At 43.6% G+C, this 22747-nt stretch overlaps 1 protein-coding gene across 2 annotated transcripts in view; it reads right to left on the bottom strand.

The window, feature by feature from the left end:
• Nucleotides 1–13927, bottom strand: part of heatr1 (HEAT repeat containing 1) — an 81408-nt gene extending 67481 nt beyond the window's left edge. Inside the window, exons 1-8 of one of the 2 annotated variants that reach the window (XM_080200679.1) lie at nt 13838–13927; nt 7852–8002; nt 5639–5855; nt 5144–5285; nt 4085–4186; nt 2918–3058; nt 1761–1972; nt 141–265 (exon numbers count right to left, since the gene is read on the bottom strand). In XM_080200679.1, coding sequence (XP_080056805.1) covers nt 141–265; nt 1761–1972; nt 2918–3058; nt 4085–4186; nt 5144–5285; nt 5639–5855; nt 7852–7993 — 1081 coding nt within the window. In that variant the 5' untranslated portion in view covers nt 7994–8002; nt 13838–13927. Of the gene's footprint in view, nt 1–140; nt 266–1760; nt 1973–2917; nt 3059–4084; nt 4187–5143; nt 5286–5638; nt 5856–7851; nt 8003–8452; nt 8843–13837 lie in introns of those variants that run through there. The other variant, XM_080200678.1, reaches the window with a different exon arrangement.
• Nucleotides 13928–22747: the final 8820 nt, after the last annotated feature.

Here is a 22747-nt window from a genome sequence, read left to right as displayed (position 1 = left end):
ATCCTATTTTCTAGCACTTGGTCCATAACCTTGTACGCTATCATGTTTCAAGTGCTCATTTAAATGCTTCTTAAATGTTGTCATATCCAGAATGATATGGAAAGGCGAACGTATTAAAAAGAAAATCATCAGAACATTACCTGTGATAATGCAATGGATCAGAGTGGGTAGAAAGTAGTGAAGCAAAGAAGAAATTTGATACTGAGCATCAATCTCTTGCAGAATTGTAACAAGGCCAGGGATATTGCAGAGACGATTAAAGGTTCTGGAAAAAAAAACAAAGATCAGTCAATGAAGCAGGAAACCTAAAACTATCACTATTGCTGTGTTCTCTCCTAATCAATTAAAGGAGATAGAAGGCATCACTTCAGTCCTGTTAGAAATGTGGGGTAAAAACAGAAATTACAAAACAGTCGAGCGGTCACCTAAAGGGAAACAGGTACGCGTGAGACTTCTTCACTGTGACAGTTGTCCAAATAACCATCAGCAAACTGAATTTTTATATGGAAAACCTTTGTTCATTAGATTTCTTTTTCAGTCAACTGAATAAATACTCCTTGCTCCAGGATACAATCGGCAATTAAGTGAAGAATGTAAATGTCACATCAATTAGAAAAAATGACTAACTGCATTTTATTTTTATTTATTTATTAGTGTCATAAGTAGGCTTACACTGCAATGAAGTTACTGTGAAAATCCCCCAGTCACCACACTCCGGCACCTGTTCGGGTTCGCTGAGAAAGAATTTAGCACGGTCAATGCACCTAACCAGCATATCTTTTGGACTGTGGGAAGAAACTGGAGCACCCGGAGGAAACCCGCACAGACACGCAAATTCCACACAGTGGCCCAAACTGGGAATCGAACCTGGAATCCTGACGCTCTGAGACAGCAGTGCTAACCACTGCGCTACCATGCCACCCCAAATGAACGAGGAAACATGTGGAAGAAGGCAAGTTTTTATATACTCTGAACACATCGATATCTAGAGCATCCATTTAAAAAGTATGTGGATTCGGTGTTTGAACCATCTTGTGATAATAAAGAGATTGTTTAACACGTGTGAAGGGAAGATAACAGGTTAAAAAGTGAGAACAGGCTTTAAACATCTGCACCCGCAGAAATAAAATCATTCCAAGGAATTAGAATGGCATCTCAAAGACTGAACCACTTCAGAAATATCTGTCACAATGGATGACCAGAACATTTCCTTATTTGTATTATTAGATGGGGAACTGACAGAGGAAAATTGCATGGCTGAATATGAATTATGCTTCTAAAATTATTTCAGTACAGCATATATACTTGTTGATATCCCCAACCAAAGAACCTAAAGCAAATGCAAACAAATGGATACCAGCTAGGCTCCATACCTTCACAATGTTTCTGATTCTTAACAATATTAACACATTAAAACCATATTAGTCAGAAACCTCACAGAAACAAAAGTTTGTGTAAGATGCTGTCTCAAATTACAATTCTTGTTTTTTGTCTTTCATCTTCTCTCAGTGAACGAAACTCTTATCGAACTGTTCTTCAACACCATACCTTGGGTATTGATGCAGTGTGCATCATGGGCTTGGCTGTCCTCCAAATTCCGCTGCCTGATAGTGGCGTGCATTACAGCGGTTAATAGAAGTGCCACTGTTCAGTAAAGAACTATTTGTATTTATATGCTGACTATAACGTAGTAAAATCCCTCTGACCCACTTCTTGTTGACCACAAAGCCATGGCGCACAATGCAGAAAACTGTACTTACTTTTTACTGATATTTTCCCCCTTCTGGTGTTGCAGTAAAATAATCAGGCAACTCAGTCCCTCGCGTATCAAGGTTGGAATCTTCACAAGAGTTTTGCTAATCTGCTGGGCCAGTGTGTTTATCAGAGAGGCTTCCATGACAACTTTAACAGCAAGCTGGCAGATTATCATATAGGTAGCAGCTCTGTAATCTGCGAACGAAGACTTCAGTCCCTACAAATTGTCAGAAAAGTATATATCACAACAATGCCCCACAATACAGGTGACAAGTATAATTCAAACAGAAGAACCAAGTGTCATTTAAAAAATATTACTGAGCAATGACAATAAGCATACAAAGGTTACAGCAGCAAAGGATGTTGTTTTCTATGAGTGACCCTGATAGCTAAAGCTAAGAAGACAGCAAAGATTATATTGAGGTATCTAGGGGGAGGCGATGGCCTAGTGGTATTATCGCTAGCCTATCAATTCCAAAACTCAGCAAATACTCTGGGGACCCAGGTTTGAATCCCATCCTAGCAGACAGTGGAACTTGAATTCAAAAAAAAATCTGGAATTAAGAATCCAACGATGACCGTGAAACCATTGTCGGAAAAACACATCTGGTTCACTTATGTCCTTTAGGGACAGAAATCTGCTGTCCTTATCTGGTCTGGCCTACATGTGACTCCAAAGCCAGAGCAATATGGTTAACTCTCAACTGCCCTCTTAACAAGGGCAATTAGGAATGGGCAACATATATTGGTCAGCCAGCATTTCCCACATCCCACAAATGAATTTAAAAAAGGAGCAACGGCAAACTCATCTCCCTACCCAACAACATCTTCTATCTTTTAGCAAATTAATTTTAGCCAATTAAACTTAGTTTTTGAGTCTCAGTCACAATGGACAGATGTAACCAGTGGGTGAACTGATTTTAGGATATTTATGATACAAGTAAAAACAGAAGTGTTGGAAATACTCGGCAAATCTGGGAGTATCTGTAGAGATAGAAACAAAGTTAATGCTTAGGTCAAATATGACTCTTCAGAACATTCCAGAACAGAACTTTGCTTTACTTTTGGTTGTCCAACGTCCACAGCTTTTACTTCAGGATAACTATTATAAGCTGAAAAGAACATGCTCCGCATGATTCACACGCCACACATAACGTATTACCTTCTGGATGTACGGAAGCAGTTTGGCCACGATTGTGTCTGTTATCTTTTCCGCAGCATTTAATGCTGGCACAATGGTGGATGCATAAAAAGAAAAAAGAACCCTCAGCTGTGCTGCATTGCCAGGACAATCTGCAAATGCCTAAAGAGAAAGAGAAATTGAGAATTAGAATTACTCTATATTAGAATTTTCCCTTTTGACGACCAAGTTTTCAGCATTTCTCCCAGATGGCTGCAGTGTGTACTCATGAGTGTTGGGGTAGATTTTTGAATTTCGGTGGTTGGCCATCACATGTGAGTTTGGACATATATTGCCAGCTCACTTTATCGTGGAGAACATCATATGCGAGACTGATCCTGAATGTACTTAAATGTTCCCCATGCAAATCACGCACCGCAGTCAGACTATAAGATTTAGAGCAGAATTTGGCCATTCGGCCCATCAAGCCTGCTCTATCATTCGTGGCTGATATGAATCTCATCCCCATTCTCTTGCCTTCTTCCCGTAGCCCTTGATCCCTTTATTGATCAAGAACCTATCTATCTCTGCCTTTAAGACACTCAGTGACTTGGCCGCTACAACCCTCTGTGGCAATGAGTTCCACAGATTCACCACCCTCTGGCTGAAGAAATTCCTCCTCATCTCAGTTTTAAAGGAGCATTCTTTTACTCTGAGGTTGTGCCCTCAAATTCTAGTCTTTTCCACTAGTGGGGACATTCTATCCGTGTCCACTCTATCAATGCCTTTCAATATTCTGTAAGTTTCAATTTGATCCCACCTCATCCTTTTAAACTCAATTGACTATAGAACCAGACTCCTCAACCGCTCTTTATATGACAAAACCTCCATTTCTGGGATATCATTCTTATGACCCTTCTCTGGACCCCCTCAGGAGTGACAACCAGCAATAATGTCACCAAATGAGATTAGCAGCACAGGACAAACATTATTAAGCTGTGGTGTTTCCTGGTCGGCACGATTCAGTACCACACCTTGCAGTGCTTTTCAGGGATCTTTTGTACCACATCTACAGTTTTGCAATTCGTTATCAAACAAGCTTAACATTTTTCCAACACGCACATATTAAAATGATCATGGCAAAAATTCAAATCAGATTACAGGTGAAGCTAAAAGTTTTAAACCTTAAGTTGTTGTGACTGTACAAACCTTGATAGCCTTGGTTACCAGGCTGCAGATAAAATCCATAAAGCTCAGGTCTTTGTAACAATGTGTGATTAATGTACTTCTTGCCAAGGGGATGCCTGGTTTCTGTATAGACAATGGAAAAATGTGACAATTTATTGGAGTGTTGGTTTGCAATAACTGCAGCTACATTACCCAAGTCAGGAATGCCTAATTCAGGACATAGCAAGCTGCACCTCTTGGTGAACCTTGTTTTTTCTCACTCAGATACCTTCTTGTACCTCATCCTACCGTTCCAAATAATGTCATTTTTCCATCAAGTGCTGTGCATCCAAAAAGAAACAATTCCTTCTTTTACCTCCCTGCATCATTCCTGTCACATCAACTGACTCACAGAAGTCATTTGCGCATCTTCTGGTACCTGGATCAATAGTGTTTGCTTGAGATACAGTCTTAATGTATACATTGGTTCCAGTGCAGTGGTGACATCTAACAGTTGCCAAAGGAGATGGCGAGGGCTTTTCCTTAACAATTGCAATGCTAACCATTTATTGGATCATCGCTAACACACACACGCACGCACACACACAGATAAAGAGAATTAATCCCAGTCATCAAAAGTAGTCCCATTAACCCATGTCAGCAGCACTGATAATATATTTTGCTCTGGAAATCAGCCCAGAATGTTGAAAAATGGTCAACTGCCATTAGCCAAGCTCTTGCAGAATTTACAAACTGGATTATGGATTAAAAAGTCAATTAAAACGCAAACTTGACAAGCAAAAAAAATTACAATCTGGTTCAACTGCATTCAGTGATTTTCACCCCATACAGACATCCAAGTTAAAGTCTGAAATGCCTGGATTCTTTGGAAGAAAATCTGAAATACATGCTAAAATGAAATTACTACAAAATCCACAAGAAATATCTGGTACTGCCATCCACTGGACATCAGAAGTATGATCGTTGGTGCAGAGTCAATGGGCTGAATGGCCTCCTTCTGCACTGTAGGATTCTATGATAACAATAGAATAAAAATCTTAAAGGTGCAGTTTTTAACTACATTGTTTGAACAACATCTACCTGTATGGGCTCCAGCCAGTGCCAGCGATGAGTTGGGTCACTGATTGCAAGAAGCTGAATGACTCTCACAAACACTTTGGTCTCATGATAGGGAAGAACACAGCCAATCAGACTGTCCTGATTATACAGATGAATGTGGAACCTAGTTGAATCAGAACACAGACGTTAAAACCCTGAAAGATCACACTGCTCTAGTTATTTTTACGCAACGTAACGAATCACTCCACCACTTCAAAACAAACGTGTCACGATCACAAGTTGTATCATTTAGCAAAATGTTTTATTCTGCTTTTTCAAAAATCTGATTCCTTGCTTACATCGATTACTGCAAAATGCAAACATTATAATTAGCTAGATTTGATCCGCGAGGGAGGTCATTTCAATTAAGAACATAGACATTAAATGTTTTAAGGTTCAAATCGGTTTGTCTAACGAAACAAAAACCTACTATTTTCTCAATTCTAAATCATTAGCACATCTTGATTGTCAGGTTACCTGTGAATAAGCCACTCAATGCACTTCTGGGCAGGTTTTAGCATAAAGTACGGAGATATGCGCATTAGAAAAACCAATATATTCTTGTTGAGCTGTTCATTCACACTTTTAGTCTGAACACTACGTTCCAGGCCTTTGGAAGCTTGGCTGAAGAGTGTTGACTGAAATTCCTCAAACGATGGATCAATTCCAATAAGTTCCTCCAGACCTGTGCATCCTTTGTGATTGTAGAAAGCAGTGTTAGAACAAATGGTACAGCACTTTGAAGGAAGATATTATGTCACTTACAACCTTCCATTTAAAAAAAGTATTACTAATTTTAAGCTAAAGCTTAAGAACTACAAGCCATGCAACTTTAGTGAAGGATTTGAGCTTTAATGCAGCACAAATTCTGAAAGGTTATTTTGAAGGTCTGGTATAGATCACCTTTATACTCCAAGCATAATTAAAGAAAATTGTCATTGTGCAATCCATAACATCTATATGCAAGTATGTTCACTTAATAATCTCCAAAACCAATCTAACAGATGGCAGTTATTTAATTATTAGAAGAGACTTCCATATCTATGGGAAGGGAGGTGTGCAGGTAAGGGTAGGAAAAGGAGCACAAAAAACACCATAAAACCCCCGTCCCATTTTTGCATCAAGAAGAAATATAGAGAACTGTTTCAAATTATAGCAAACAAGAGCTGCTCTCGAAGAAGTTATAAATTATATGTTTCATTTATTGACAAAGGAAGATAATGGCCATTCTAGATATAAAAAAACTGGGTCCTCAATTGCACAAGCAGGTCAAAGGTGAAATAAAAGCAATAACTGGTGCATGATGTGATATTTTTATGGTTCCTAGAACTGTGCAATTCAGGTAGGGCCATCAATATGAACATTGTTATGATGAAAGGGCACATGAAATTGGAAAAGATGGTGACAATGGCACATGGAGATTCGTGAGTGTGAAAGGATCAAGATGATAAATGACTCAATATAAGAAATAGCTGTGCATGGGGATCAGCTGGAAAATGAGAATGAGCTTAGGGAGCAATTGTGAAGGGAGAGGCTGAACAATGAGCAGGAAGAACACTAGAAGAGATAATTGTCAAATTGGTATCCGGTGACGGGTTGTGTGTGGCGTATATTTAGAGAGAGGGCAAATTGAGAAAAATGCCACAACAGTTGCCGTGACAACTAGGGCAAAAACCATTCGCAAAAAGGCAGGTGATTTACTGAAGAGCATGGATTTAGATATCAGAGTATTGTAGAACAGAAGAGTGTTGCCCATGTGTAACTTAACGATAAAGGAAAGAAGCACTCAGATATCTGGAATGCAAATGTAAGAACAGTTCCAGGAAAGTGAGAGAGGAGCTGCCTTCCCTGCATAATTACTATTTTTCTGGAAAATGGCAGCAGACAAAACTTCTGTGATCCCATGTTATTGGTTGGGCTTTAAGCATACTGGGTGAACTAACTGGACCTTTGGAGCTGCATGTGATTTACTGATAAGTTGGCAACGGCATGAGAGTCACGAACACTGGGAGAAAACGCTTTTGGGGCTCACAAATAGAAATATCAAAGCCAATGAATAGCTACCCACTTGGTGCTGGTCAATGTTCCCTGAGTTTTGAATAACAGGGAAAATGGATCAATACTTCAAACTGAAGGGATCAGAAAGAATAGCTGCTACTGTAGAGATGTGAATCATTTAAACTATATACAAGGGGACGTAAACTAAGACTTTGAACAAGAACTTGGATGGTTGGCTAGAGGAGCAGGAAAAAACAAGGCAATAAGGAAAGCGAGACAAACGAAACAACACAAAAGAGGAAATGAAATCACTGTATAGCCAGATAGGCCATTCCAAAAAGACTAAAAAGACATTATAGCCAGAGTAATTTTACATGTGTTCAGAAGAATGTGGAAACACACTTTTGCACGCATACACTGGAACTCCCAGTGAGCAACAATCACAGCAATTATCATCAGTAAAGAAAGCTAAATTACAAACTTCAGCCGAGTGGGGCCATCAAAACGAGAATAAAATGAGACGAATTACATACATTAAAGGTATACAATGTGTACAAAAAGCTTTGCAGTGAATGTAGTAATATTGCTGGCACCAATCTGTGGCAAGTTTAGCAATCCCGACACTTCACCAGTAAGAACTCCTAAGGATGACTTGTTGAAGTATGGAAATGCAGGATGGCTTCATCACTTACCTATAGCAAAGAAAGTGTCTCTGTCTATAGTAGCAGCTTCCTTACAATCAAACAACAAAGATGCTGATTCTCTGCGAGACAGGAGACTGCGATCATTCTGCGGCACAGCCAAGCGTTTCAGCTGAAAGGCTAACGAGGTCATTTTGCTTTCCTGGGGGTGCAGGGAAGACAGGAAGGGGGGGGAGAGAGAGAAATAAAAGTAATAATGAAGGCACAACATTTCCAAGGTCAAGTTCTCACTGTGGCAACTTAACTTTCAATAAAACTCACTAAAATGCCAGCAAGAAACCTGTTTGCAGATAATCATTTTTATTATAAATTGCACCATGTAAAGTTACAGCTCTATTTGTCGGTTTTAACTGGTATCCTTGAAAAGAGAACGTGACTTGGGCTCATCGAGCTTTGCCAGACATATTGATGCTACTGCTGCCACAAGGCTACTGGAGAGATGTGTGGTAGGCCCACATTCTGATCAGTTCAGAAAGGACCTACAACTTCCCCAACCTGAACAAAACATATGGCTGCCCGATAGCAAAAAAACAAGTAAATACTGGTCAGAAAATTGGCTTTACTCCTTTTTCTTCACACCTCTACACCTCACCTGCATGGTCTCTTCATTTTGCACTTCTTCCTCGAACTGTGGTAACAACAGCCCTTACTCCACCATCTCCATCTGGCTAAACATCATGCTGAACATTGAAGAATGGGCATGGCAAAGGAGAGATTTCAAAGCAAGGATGAGAAGTTGTTCAAAATGAGGTTTTGATCTATAGTGGCTCCTGGTCTTGGAGTGAGCACAGCGACACTGGATGAATGGATGCAGCAGCCGGCGAGAGGAGCTTTGGAATAGTTGAGTCTCAAGGTAACAAAGGCATGAATAAGCATTTCGGTGGCAGATGAGTTGAGGCAGGACCAGAAAGAGGAACGTTACAGAAATGGGCATAGGCGGCCTTGGTGATGCACTTAATGTGTCATTGGAAACTAATTTTCAAGTTAAAATGGACAATGCCCCCCACACCCCCCAAAAAAGATATCTCCCACAACCCCCCCACCCCACATGCAGAGATTTCCCCTCCCTGATCACCACTTTGCAGAGAGTTCTCCCTCCCCGCCAACCCCATCAGCAACCCTGCAGTTTCCCTCCCCCCCACCCCTATCAGCAACCCTGCAGAGCTTCTCCCCACCACATTGCAACAACGCAGCCTCCAATGACTCTCGTTGGAATGGACCCCGTGCTTGACCTGCCAAAACTGCCTAAAGCTGAACTCCCTTAACGAGGAAAGCTCCATATAAGCTTCAAAGATGGACATACAGGCAGTCATACAAGGAAACTGACACCTCAAAGAACAGTTCCAACATTTACTGAGAGAGAGCTGGGCAGTCTACTAGACACAGTGAAAGAGAGGGAGGACACATTCTTCCCCTCAGGTGGATGACGAGCCAGGGGATGGAACGACAATGCAGCCTGGGAAGTGTTGGCAGTCAGTGGCCAAGCAATGGAACATACGGCTGGTCACTTGCGCCAAAAGAACGTTAGTTACCTCATTTGGGCAGCAGGAGTCCACCCTGTCCAGGGATCTGTTCTATATGTTATGCCTGAAATATCCATCCACCCCAACACCCGACCCCTTGCACCTGCTTCCAACCCCTGCTGACCGAGGCACAGCCCCACACCAACCGTCCCCACCCCAACACCCCATGCTTTTTCAATCCCCACTTCTGTCTCCATAGGAGAAGGTGGCCCATAACTGCCCGAAGTAGGAAAAGACACTGAGTGGGGTATCTGAGCTGAGAATCCTCATTCCCTTTGACGAAAGAGCTCTGGGTCTGGCAGGGGAGGACGACAAGATTGAGAGTGACAGCTAGGTTGGCCTGCGATGTGGAAGTGAGCATCTGCCAATCCATCAAGTAAGTGACATGCTGCCTGCCACTCCATTGCACTGAACCTTGTGTCCTTTGTTTCATGAAATGAGCTCAATGCACCCGGTCCATGAGGCATCGCTTCTTCCCCCGGCTACATAACTGGCCCATGACAGCTCAGAGGAAACCTTGGAGGAAGGGCTTGAGGAAACCTCCTAGGTCAACATCAGCCAGTTGACACAGTGGTAAAGCTTTGGGCTCACTGTCTGATGCGCATAACACAGCCGTTGATGTACATCAGATGGAAGCGGGAAGTCCGAAGCCTCTGGCATACAGGGATCAACCGGAGCCAAGAGGTCAGCTGGTTCCAAGCCAGATGCTGGGCGACTGCAATTAATCCTCCCATAGGGGCTATTAGCAACTGCGAGGCTGTTGGAGGAGTCCCACAGCCTTCAGATACAGGAGACAGTGCTGGCACAGCATGGCACTCAGGCCAACACTATAAGGGCAGCGATTACACAGTGGTAAGCCTGTGGCAGGAAGTGGTCGCCACGGTGACAGGGTCCAAGGCATGGCCAGGTCCCTGCAGACCATGGTGGAGTCACAGTGGGTCACAGCTGAGGGACTTGGGATATTTCTCCAGTCACTGCAGCGCATGGCTGAGAGAGTCGGAAAAGCATCCTGGAGACACAGCAGGCCATGGCTGAGACACAGTGGGTCATGGCTAGGACACAGTGGATCATGGTTGCAGGCCTCAAGTGCCTGATCCAGTCACATCATAGGTGGGGCTGCATTTCTTGTGACCTGTGATGCCCTTGGCCGGAATCCCCATGGTACTACTGCGTGCACTAGCCTCCAAGTCGAGGATTGCACAAGTTGTGCTTAGGGAAATAGGCACTGTTAACAATCAGTGTTTTGTAGCACTGTTATTTTCACCAATAAATGTTATCGCACCCCACAGCGATGACTAATATGTCTGTGATTTACCTCCCACAGGAATGACCTCACCCTAACTGGACCCAGATTGGCTCCAAATGTCATTCTGCACAGGAGAGACCCTTCAGTCTCCTGAGTATGCAATCCCCATATCCCAGCACCTGTGGCATACTTGTGACTAGCATGGCATTCCAAGCATTTGCAACAAACTGTTCCAACTGTGGGTGCCCTGCAGACCCACTGTGTCTGTCACATAGCTTGACATGGCATCCCCAGCACCCTGAGACCACACACCCCCGCCCCCACGCACTACATCCTCCAGGCCATTGCAATTGACGGTGGTGCCAGTGTGCATACAAGGAGCAGATAAGAGTCAGGCTTGTTTTGCACCAGGGCAGCATCAGAGTGTACCACATAATGAGTTGTCATCATCCTCCTGCCCGGACCAGAAACTTGCTAACATGGTCAACCTCAGGCCCATCACCCTGGTGTTATGTCAAACAGACGATGGGGCAAGTGTGTGGACAAGGTTTGGAATGGGGTGGGGGGGGATGGAGGGGGCGTGCGGTTTGTTGCAGGTACACTGCATGCCCCCTAGTCAGAGAATGCTGTGGCAATAAGAGCCTCCCTTGCTGCCCTGCCCTGCCAGGCCCTTGCCTGTCCTCCACCCCCCAGTTCCTCATCGGCCTCCTCCTCATCATCCTCCACATTTCCCTGGGCCATCTCCTCCCCAGGAGCAACTGGCTGGTCATCCTCATCCTCCTCCATGAAGTCTCCATGCTGCAGCGCCAGATTATGGAGTGCACAGCAGACCACCACGATACGGGAGACTGTCTGAGGGCAGTACTGGAGGGTCCCACCAGAGCGGTCCAGACAGCGGAAACGCCTCTTTAGGAGCCCAATGCACTGCTCCACAATGGACCAGGTGGCCGCGTGGGCCTCATTGTATCGGATCTCCGCCTTGGTCTCTGGTCTCTGTACTGGCGTCATCAGCCAAGTCCTGAGTGGGTAGCTGTTATCCCCCAGAAGCCATCCCGGCAGACTGGGCTGGTCCTCGAAGGCCCGAGGGATATCAGAACTCTGCAAAATGAAGCTATCGTGCACGCTGCCTGGATGGCGTGCACATACGTGCATGATATTCATTGTGTGATCGCAAACCAACTGAACATTCAGGGAGTGATACCCCATCCTGTTCACAAACCGCGGTGCCTGACGTTCTGGGGACCGCAGGGCGACATGTATACAATCAATTGCCCCCTGCACGTTTGGCATCCCAGCAACGGCTGCAAAGCCTGCAGCCCGGGCTTCCTGCTGGGCCTGACCCAAGTCGAAGTGGATGTACTGGCCTGCCCGGGCGAACAGGGCATCTGTCACTTCACGGACACACTTGTGAACTGAGGACTGGGAAATCCCACAGAGGTCCCCGCTGGCAGCCTGGAAAGACCCAGTGGCATAAAAGTTGAGGGCTGCCGTGACCTTCACCACCACCGGGAGCGGGTGTCCCCCTGTACCACGGGGTGCCAAGTGCGCCAGTACCCGACACAGGTACCGCACTGTCTCCTTGCGGAGACGGAGGCTGTGCCGGCAAACGCTGTTTGGCAACTCTTCGAAGGACATGCGTGTCCTGAACCGCCGGGGTTTCAGTTTCCTCCGTGCCCTGGTCTCCCCCTGGGACCGATGGGCGCCTGTCTCATGCCCCCATCTGGCACCTCTCTCTCCTCTTGCTGCAGCCTCTGGCCTGGGCTGGCCTTGCAGTGCACGCATTTCTTCCTCCTCCTCCTCTTCTGCAGCAGCGGCAGCCACAAGAATCACTGCCAAGTCTATTGGCTCCATGCCGAAACTCATCTGGAGGGTGGGGTGGCAGGGGCGAGACAGGGGGCAGAAAGAGAGAGAGACAGACAGAAATTCAGTCAGGTTCTCCACTCTGGGACCTGCACTCCCTCTCAGTAACCTACGTCCCAACTGTGTGTGGATGGTGGCATGCCCAGTGCCGTCACGATGGGTTGGCGAGCATCATTTCACCCTCGCCTCATAGGACAGTGAGCATACAGATGGCAGTGCAGAGGTTGCAACTGGGAAGCCTTAAAGCACAGACATGGGTATACCTACCTTGCTGTCCTGTGCAGTGGCTTTCACGAATGGCTCGCTGTTCAGATTAGGGAGGGGCACCCTCGATATCCTGTGACAGGATGAGTTCCCATGCTGTGTGAGGAGCCATGCACAGCTCCCCTGCTTGGAGCAGCAGCTGAGATCTGCTGCTTGTTTGTGTTAGTGGGGTTACTGGGATGGAAATCAGCAGTTAGTCAGGGAACCTGTGGAGCTGACAGTTGGAAGCGTAAAATGGCAACAGCACTGGGGTTGGTGTCCGCACTGGTAAGCAACCTCACTCAGCAGCCAGGGGGACGTGCGCTACACCAGGCTCCAGCCAGTGCAGAACTCCAAACTCTGCGCCCCCATGACTAACACAAGCAATCCCTCCCACCCCCACAACACACCACTGAGCACCAACGTCCCCCCACCTCGTTCCCTCCTGGGAGGCTGGTGGTCAAAGAGACTTCCACCTCATTCCCCTTCGCTCACATCTGCAACAGACTTTTATGAAATAGGTGGTTGCCTCGCCGGCATGATGTCTTGCCAACAAGGTAAGCGAGGGGGAACAATTACATGCAGACTATGTTAATTATATGGAGATGCATGCTAATACATGCAAATTGATATTTCACCCATTTTGGGCACATACCCAGAAAAAAAAGTTTGGGATACAATGGGGCTCCGGCGGTGAAACGGGCGTGATTCCCATTGTTTTCCTTCTCACGCTATCTTACGACCTCACCACGCTGATGTGCGGGTGGCACCAGGTTGTAAGGTTGCGCCTGAAGTTTAAATGGGTGCACAAAAGTGAGTCTTCACAATTAACATTTCCCAAATGCTGACAGCCAGAACGCGATCAGGCCGCGGGTCTGTTTTTTTTATATAAAGCCACTGTTTGGTTAATAATAAAGTCCAGTTGAGACGTTATTGCTTTAATGATAACATGGTCACTGGCTGCCCGCAGGGAATATGCTCCATCATTAAAACAGCAGCAACATGAACTGCGCAATCCAATAAAACCCGAAAAACTAAACACGCGCACTTTAAAATGCGAGTGAATATTCCTGAGCCGCTTTCTGTGGAAATCTGTCAAACTCACCTTTTGTTTTAAACAAATAATCTCTCAGCTTTCCACTCACACACGCTTCCCCACATGGCACCCAGCACTTCACCCTGGACCCGGAACCGGAATCTCACTGCGCTGTACCTCCAGGCACAGCGCCTCCTCTGGCTGGGAGGAACAATCCAACCGCCCATAGCGCCTCCTCTGGCTGTGAGGAGCAATCCTACCGTCCATGGCGCCTCCTCTGGTTGAGCGGAGCGACTGGGAGATTCCGGCCATCCACAGTGTCCCCTCTGGCTTGGAGGAATAATTGGGAGGCGCCTGCCGTCCACAGCGCCCCCTCTGGTTGGGAGGACTATTCGGGAAATGCCAGCCGTAGGTTCCAGCTGACAGTGACAGCACGCACCTCTTTAACCTGTTGCTTGGCCCTCTCTCCGCTCACGTTGTGGAGAGAGACTTGATTACCTTTAAGACTTGATTACCTGTAAAGACTTGCATTCCAATGCACCTAACCAGCATGTGTTTTGGAGTGTGAGAGGAAACCGGAGCAGACAGAGGAAAAATATGCCAACTCCGCACAGACTGTGATCCAAGTCAGGAATGTGAACCTGTGTGTCTGGTGCTGTGAGGCAGCAGTGCTAACCACAGTGCCATCATACTACCAAGATCATGGGTAATGTGAAGCTCAAGATTAGGTGTAATCCCTGTTCTTGTCAGCTTGGATCTATGTCTCTTTTGTGGGAACCATGAACTGGATTCAACTTGAATTTCAATATTGGTTTGGAGCAAACAAGAAGATGGCTTTGGCTCTTGCCCTATCTGCTCTGTGCACTGGTTCTATAACTTAGTTATATCAGATTCTCGATCTTTTGACTTGTGGGAATAGTTTCTCTTTATCCATTCTGTCCAAACCCCTCATGAATTTGAATACCTCTATTAAATCTCCTCTCACCCTTCTCTTTTCCAAGGAAAACAGTCCCAACCTATCCACACTAACTGAAATTCCTCATCCATGTAACCATTCTTGTGATTTTTTTTGCACTCTCTCTAGTGCCCTTCACATCTTTCTAAAGTGTGGCACTCAGAACTGGGCATAATGCCCCAGTTGAAGCTGAAACTAACTAAATTGTGAAAGTACAGGATCATATTCAGGAAGATATGGTTAAAAAGTAGAAATAAGACATATATTTTTATGGGTATTAATATGGGAAATGATAAACAGAAGGTGACAGGAATGGATAGCAAGTACAATCTAAGAACAAAATAACAGTCAAGGATAGAGGTTACAAAAATAATAAAAGGGCAAAACTAAAGGCTCCATATCTGAATGCATATAGGAGATAAAACAGATTAAGTGATAATACAAATAAAAATAAATAAGTGCTATCTAATCACCATCACAGAGACACAACTTCAGGATGACACAGATATAGATGTGAATATTGAAAGATATATATTTAGGAAACTGGAAGAAGATGGAGGGATGGCTCTGTTAATTGATGATAGTATTAGAACAATAGAGAAGATGACCTAAATTCAGGAAACCAAAATGTGGAAGTAATTTTGGTAGAGATGAGAAATTACAAAGGCAAGAAGGAATTGGGGGAGATGGCGTAAAAGGTAACGGGAGCTTAATCATGGGGGATTTTAAGCTACGTATTAACTGAAATTTCAGATGGGCAACGTAGTCTAGATGAGGAATTTGTGAAATGAGGAATTTGTAGAATGTTTTCAGGATAGTTTTTTTAAGAACAGCATGTTCTGGAGCCAAGCTGTGAACAGGCCACACAAGACCTGGCATTGTGCAATGAGATGGGATTGACTGATAATCTCACAGTGAAGGACCAAAAGGTCACAAGATGTAGGAGAAAAGGTAGGCCATTTGGCCCATTGAGCCTGTTCTGCCAGTCCATGAGATCATGACTGATCAGTTATGATAATCCTCAACTTCATTTTCCCGCCTTATCCCATAACCTTTGATTTCCTTACTGATTAAATAACTGTCTATCTCAACATTGAACATACTCAATGACAAAGCCTCTGCATTCCTCTGTAGTAAAATATTCCACAGAATCACTACCCTCTGAGAGAAGAAATTCCTCCTCATCTATAGTCTTAAATAGGTGACATCTTACTCTGAGATTATGCCCCCTATCCTAGGGCAAACAGCCTCTCAGCATTTACCCTGTCAAGTCTCCTGAGAATCCTATCTGTATCAATAAGGTCACCTTTCGTTCTTCTTAATTTAAATTAATGCAGGCCCAACATACTCAACCTCCCCTCATAAGCAAATCCCTCCATACCTGGGATCAACTTAATGAACTTTCTCCAGACTTCCTCATATAAGGGGACCAAAACTGTTCACAATATTCCAGGTGTGGTCTAACTAGCACCTTGTATAGTTTTGGTAAGACTTTATTATTATTATATTCCATTCCCTTTGGCACCCCCTAGGTAGCAATGGTCATAATATGATTGAATTTTACATTGAGGGAACGAAGGGTAGGTCCAAGACTAATATTTTAAACTTAAATAAGGGCAATTATGAGGGCATGAAAGCTGTGCTAGCTAAAGTGAATTGGCAAATTAGATTAAGAGATAGGTTGATAGACATGCAATGGCAGACATATAAAGGGATATCTCTGAATACACAGAACAGATATATTCCAATGAGAAAGAAAAATCCCAGGGAGAGGACTCACTAAAAGTGAGTTAACTAAAAAAGTTGAAGATAATATCAATTTTCAGGAAAAAGCACAAAATTGCACAAAAATGGGTGGCAGGTCAGAAGATTGGACAGAATATGAAGAACATCAAAGAATTACAAAAAGATGAGGAAGACAAAATTAGAGTATGAGAGAAAGTTAGCCAGAAAAATGGTTGGTAACAGTTTCTATTGATATTTAAATAAGAAAAGTTGAAATGAGTGTTGGTCCCATAGAAAGTGATCTGGAGAATTAATAAGGGAAAGTTAATAAGGGAGATTGCAAACAGCCAGTTGGTAGTACAGAACTTAAGTATTGCTGATAAAAGACATTTTGTTGAAGCTTTCGATCTTGTACTTCTCAGATCAATTGTAAGAATACCAATGTCCAATACCAAAGGGGAAAAGCAACTTTCTACTGTATGGGAAGAGTATGCTCCTTGGATGGCAAGTAGACTTGGTAGAGGCTTTTCCATTGAGAATGCACCGGTTGATGGTGATTGACAGTTAACTGCCAAACATTATTTGCAAATTGAAACCAAGGAGTGTGACCCTGATTGGTCAAGGCATTGCCCTGAGGAATACACCAATGAATGGTCACTGCTTATTTTGTTTAGGTGAAATAGGTGCAATGTGTGTATATTTAAGACAAAGAAGAGGAGAAACTTTTTCTCTCGGAGGGTAATCAGTCTGTGGAAATCTCTTCCTGAAAAGGTTGTGAAAGCAGAGTCTTTGAATTTTTTAAGGCAGAGGTAGATAGAGTCTTGATAAACAAGGGAGTGAAAGATTATCAGGGGTAGGTGGGAAGTTACAATTAGATCAACCATGATCTTATTGAATGGTGGAGCAGGCTGGTATGTTCGTATGAAATAATGTTTTATCCAAATTTAACATGTTCCCTTTAATCTTGTACTTTATACTCCTATTAATAAAGCCTAGGATACCGTATGCTTTAGTAACTGACCTCTCAACCAAAATACACAAATTATATGCAATATTTTAATGTTGGAGCAGAACCTCTTGAATTTTAAGCATTATTCTTTAAACTGTTAGCAATGAAGCAATGACTGGGAAAAAAAGATTGCACTACACCAATGAAATCTTAAATCTGAGGTGTTTCACCCAGACATCAATGGGAAAGAGAGTCAGGCAGAATGATTACTGGTCGGCTAATTCACTATCACTTGTTTTGCGCTTCCATCGAGGTTGAAGTTTTCTCCTTCAGGATCTACGCTCGCAACCACACCGGCTTAGGATAAATGAATAGTCAGTTTTCCATCCAGAGGAAGTGCCAGTGAGAGAACAGATGATTTATTCAGCAGTGCCAATTGATTATTCAACACTGAGTAGCAACAGCAGGATGATAGGGCAACACCAATCCATCTTCTGGCTTTCCTGGGATGAACAATGTAGTTGCATTCATATTGCCTTTCGAGCCTCTGCGCACAACTAGGTACCCCAGGTGTGAGGTTTTTTTTTAACCTTCTCAATCTGCAGCTGGTATGCTCAGTTGTAAGAAAATAAACAGTAATTGTTGAGAATACTGGGCAGGTCAGGCAGCATCTGCGGAGAAAAAGACGGATTTAATGTTTCAGGATCAATGACGTTCCAATAGTATGGGCAGATCATTGCCAGCTTTGTGGCATGCTTAATTGTAAGGTAGCCATCTGGGCTAACCTTTCTCAGAAGAGAAATAACAGAAAGAACACTACCTGAGGAACCAAGACTCATGCCATCATTTTACCAATAATGGGCAGAAGCAGAGAACAGGTATAGGTTCGGGTGAAAGGTCATGACTGAAATGGCAACTCTGTTCCTCCCTCTCCCCACATGCTGCCAGACCTGCTGAGCTTTTCCAGCGTCTTCATAGAAATCATAGAAACCCTACAGTACAGAGAGAGGCCATTTGGCCTATCAAGTCTGCACCTACCACAATCCCACCCAGGCCCTACCCCCATATCCTTACATATTTTATCCACTAATCCCTCTAACCTACACATCGTAGAACACTAAGGGCAATTTTTTTTTTAAGCGTGGTCAATCAACCTAACCTGCACATCTTTGGTCTTCTGTTTATATTTCCGATTTCCGGTATTCACAGAGTCTTGCTTTTGGGTTGGAATCTTCCCACCGTTCACGCTGATGGGATTTCCCATTCCGCCGCTGGCCGCCAAATTCTCTGACCTCGCTGCTGCGGGAATGTGGCGTGAATGAGCAGTGAGAGCCATTCTGCCACGTTCAAATTGACCGTTGGATACACCACAGGGATCCACAGTGTCACCCTGAAGAAATAATTGACAATGGCAGCAGAGTGACTGATGGCAAAGCCATGATGGAGGTGGAGGACAAAAATTAACGTCAAAAACATCAGTGCAGGGAGAATGATCCCCGGCCACTAATTGAAGAATCTTCCAATCAGTGAGTATTGAAAATTTTGGACTTTTAAATTCCTAATTTAGTTTTTAAATTGAAAGGAATAATCCAAATGGTTCAAAGACATCCAGCACAGTGTTGAAATGAAGCACTGTGCATTTATTTAACCCATTGCATTGCACATGATCATTTTGTGGCTGATAACAGATTTGTAATTTTAGAAGGATTTTCTATGTTAATGGATCTTTTCATATGGAACTTCTTGCTGCCGTGTGATGGTGCTTTGTATTGCGGTGGTTTGAGATATGTGACGCTTAATCTCTTCCTGCTTTGAAAGGAGAATGTGCATGAGCTCACAGGATGGTTTTACTGTCCACCCATTGAGTTTCCGATGAGTTTATTGGTGATCCTGTATCCCACACTACTATGAATTCCTGCTCCCAGTCTGCTTTCAGGCACCTGTAAAAGTATTCAGGAATTGAATAGATTGAACTGATTTATTATTGAACGGCACAGTGGTTAGCACTGCTGCCTCACAATGCCCGGGATCCAGGTTCGATTCCCAGCTTGGGAACAGGTTCTGTGCGGAACCTGCACCGTCTCTCCATGTCTGCGTGGGTTTCCTCCGGGTGCTCCAGTTTCCTCCCACAGTCCGAAAGACATGCTGGTTAGGTGCATTGGCCATGCTGAATTCTCCCTCAGTGGACTGTGGCGACGAGGGGATTTTCACAGAAACTTCATTGCAGTGTTAATGCGTACCTACTTGTGACTAATAAATAAACTTTAAATTTTATTGTCATATGTATTGGGACACAGTGAAAAATATTGTTTCTTGTGTGCTATACCGTTCATAGAGTACATAGGGGAGAAAGAAAGGAGAGGGTGTAGAATATAGTGTTGCAGTTAAGGAAGGGAAGAAGCTGTTCTTGAGTCAGATGGTACATGGTTTCAGATTTCTGTATCTTTTAACGTGTTCAGGAAAATCAAACGGGGTGTACAATGGGGAAGCCGATTTGTTCCTGCCCATTTTACGCCCTCACTGAAACTGAAAGTTCTGTCTAATTATTGTAATTATAAAATTCATTAACAATAGCAACTTGTACTTATATGGTGCTTTTAACATATTTAAATATCTCAAGACACTTCACTGGAGCATTATAAAACTAAATACGACACCGAGCTACCTAAGGAGATACTAGGTCAGATGACTGAAAGTTGCCAAAGTGGGAGGTGCTAAGGAGTGTCTTAAAGGAGGGAAGATGCGGAGAGGGGCAGAGAGATTTAAGGAGTGTATTCCAGACCTTAAGTCCATAGCAACTGAAGGCCCAGCCTCCAACGATGGAGCAATTATAGTTGAGGATGAACAAGAGACCAGAACTCTAGGGGCACAGATATATCATATGGGTTGTGGGGTTGGAAGAGATTATGGTGTGAGGAGGGAGGTCATGGAGGAATTTGAAAACAAAGGTGAGAATTTTAAAATCCGGATGTTACTTGATCAGGAGTCAATGTACATCAGTGAGCACAGGAATGGTAGATGAACTGGACTTGGAGATAAGAATTAGGAGCTGAAGAAGGCCATTTGGCCTCTTGAGCCTTCTCTACCCTTCAATAAGATCATGGCTGATTCCACAAACTGTTCTATCAATACTCTGGTCAGAATTTCATTGAATCATAGAGTCTCTACAGAAGGAGGCTATTTGGCCCATTGAGTGTGTACCAAACACAATCCCACCCAGGCCATATTCCTGCAGCCCCACACACTTGCTCTGCTTATTCCCCTGACACTAGGGTCAATTTAGCATGGCCAATCAATGTAATCCGCACATCTTTAGAGTATGGGAGCAAACTGGAGCACCCGCAGGAAACCCATGCAGACACGGGGAGAACATGCAAACTCCCCACAGACAGTCAGCCGAGGCTGGAATTGAACCTGGGTCCCTGGTGCAGTGCTACAAGCGTGCCACTGTGCCACTCTATTTATCTCCTCTTTAAGAGTTGCAGGATTATTTTAAATGGTACAGCGTGGATTTAAGTGGTGCTAAACTTGAGCCCTCTGCTGGGGCACACAGCTACACAAAAGCGCATTTAGTGCCGGCTGCATGCAAGTTAGCAAGGCAACATGAAGTTGGCATGCTGCCTGATTCAGAAGTAGAAGTGGTGTCATAATTGTGCGATCCCCATGCTCAGTTTAATCCTCATTACTTTCGTGTTACCAACAAGAGGCTGTCTGGTTTGGAACAGAATGTTTCATTTTTTCACATGCTTTGGAAGACATGACTCTCTAATTCTGTGACTGTGTTGGGTTTTGGAAGTTGTACCTCGGCTGAAACTTTTGGAAATACATTATGTACTTGGCAAATAGACTGTCAACGTACCAAACCAATTGAGAGGATCACACTGCAACCGAAAGCACTTGTAACAGCCAAAATATAAAGTTACTCAGTCTATTCTAACTTCAAATCCTCTGGATCAACTTGTTGCCTGCTACGCTTACCATTTTTATCAGTCTCTCTGTTCACTTACGTCTGTTTTTGCTTAAGAATTGTTTGCTCGTCTAGATATATAAATATATAAAATGCAGAGATACTTTTTAAAAAGGATGCATGTGGTATAGTTACTCTGTGATTTGATTTGATTTGATTTATTGTCACATGCAGTGGGATACAGTGAAAGGTATTATTTCTTGCACGCTGTACAGATAAAACAAACCACTCATGAAGTACATAGGGGAAAAAGACAGGGTGCAGAATACAGTCAGAGGTTTACAGCATGGAAACGGGCCTGTCAGCCCAACTTATCCATGCTGCCCAGATTTTATCATAAGCTGGTCCCAATTTCTCGTGTTTGGCCCATATCCCTCTATACCCATTGTACCCATGTAACTATCCGAATGCTTTTTAAAAGACAAAATTGTACCCGCCTCTACTATGACCTCTGGCAGCTTGTTCGAGACACTCACCATCCTCTGTGTGAAAAAAATTGCCCCTCTGCATCTTTTTGTATTTCTTCCCTCTCACCTTACACCTTTGCCCTCTAGTTTTAGACTCCCCTACCTTTGGAAAAAGATGTTGATTATTTACCTTATCTGTTATTTTATAGACCTCTGTAAGTTCACCCCTAAGCCTTCTACGCTCCAGGGGAAAAAGTCCCAGTCTATCCAGCCTCTCCTTATAACTCAAACCGTCAAGTCCCGGTAGCATCCTAGTAAATCTTTTCTATACTCTTTCTAGTTTAATAATATCCTTTCTATAATAGGGTGACCAGAACTGCACACTGTATTCCAAGTGTAGCATTACCAATGTCTTGTACAACTCCAACAAGACATCTCAACTCTTGTATTCAATGTTCTGACCAATGAAATCAAGCATGCCAAATGCCTTCTTCACCAGTCTGTTGCAGTCATAAATACGATGAAGAGAAAGATCAGTTTAATATATGATAGGGTCATTCAAAAGTCTGGTGGCAGCAAGAAAGAAACTGTTCTTGAGTCAGTTGGTATGTGTTTCAGACTTTTGTAGCTTTTCCCCTTTGGAAGAAGGTGGAAGAAAGTATGTATGGGTTGTGCATGGGATCCTTGATTATGCTTTGATTTGATTTGATTTGATTTATTATTGTCACATGTATTACTATACAGTAAAAAGTATTGTTTCTTGTGCGCTATACAGACAAAGCATAGCATTCATAGAGATGGAAAGAAGAGAGTGCAGAATGTAGTGTCATAGTCATAGTTAGGGTGTAGAGAAAGATCAACTAAATGCAAGGCGGATTCTTTCAAAATTCTGATGGCTGCAGGGAAGAAGCTGTTCTTGAGTCGGTTGGCAAGTGACCTCAGACTTTTGTATCTTTTTCCTGACAGAAGAAGGTAG

Source organism: Carcharhinus amblyrhynchos, chromosome 12 (genome assembly GCF_965287045.1).
Source record: "Carcharhinus amblyrhynchos chromosome 12, sCarAmb.v2.hapA, whole genome shotgun sequence".
In the NCBI taxonomy this organism is placed as follows: Eukaryota; Metazoa; Chordata; class Chondrichthyes; order Carcharhiniformes; family Carcharhinidae; genus Carcharhinus; species Carcharhinus amblyrhynchos.
Note: the sequence above shows the minus strand (reverse complement) of the source record. Positions and strands in the feature narration are given on the sequence as shown.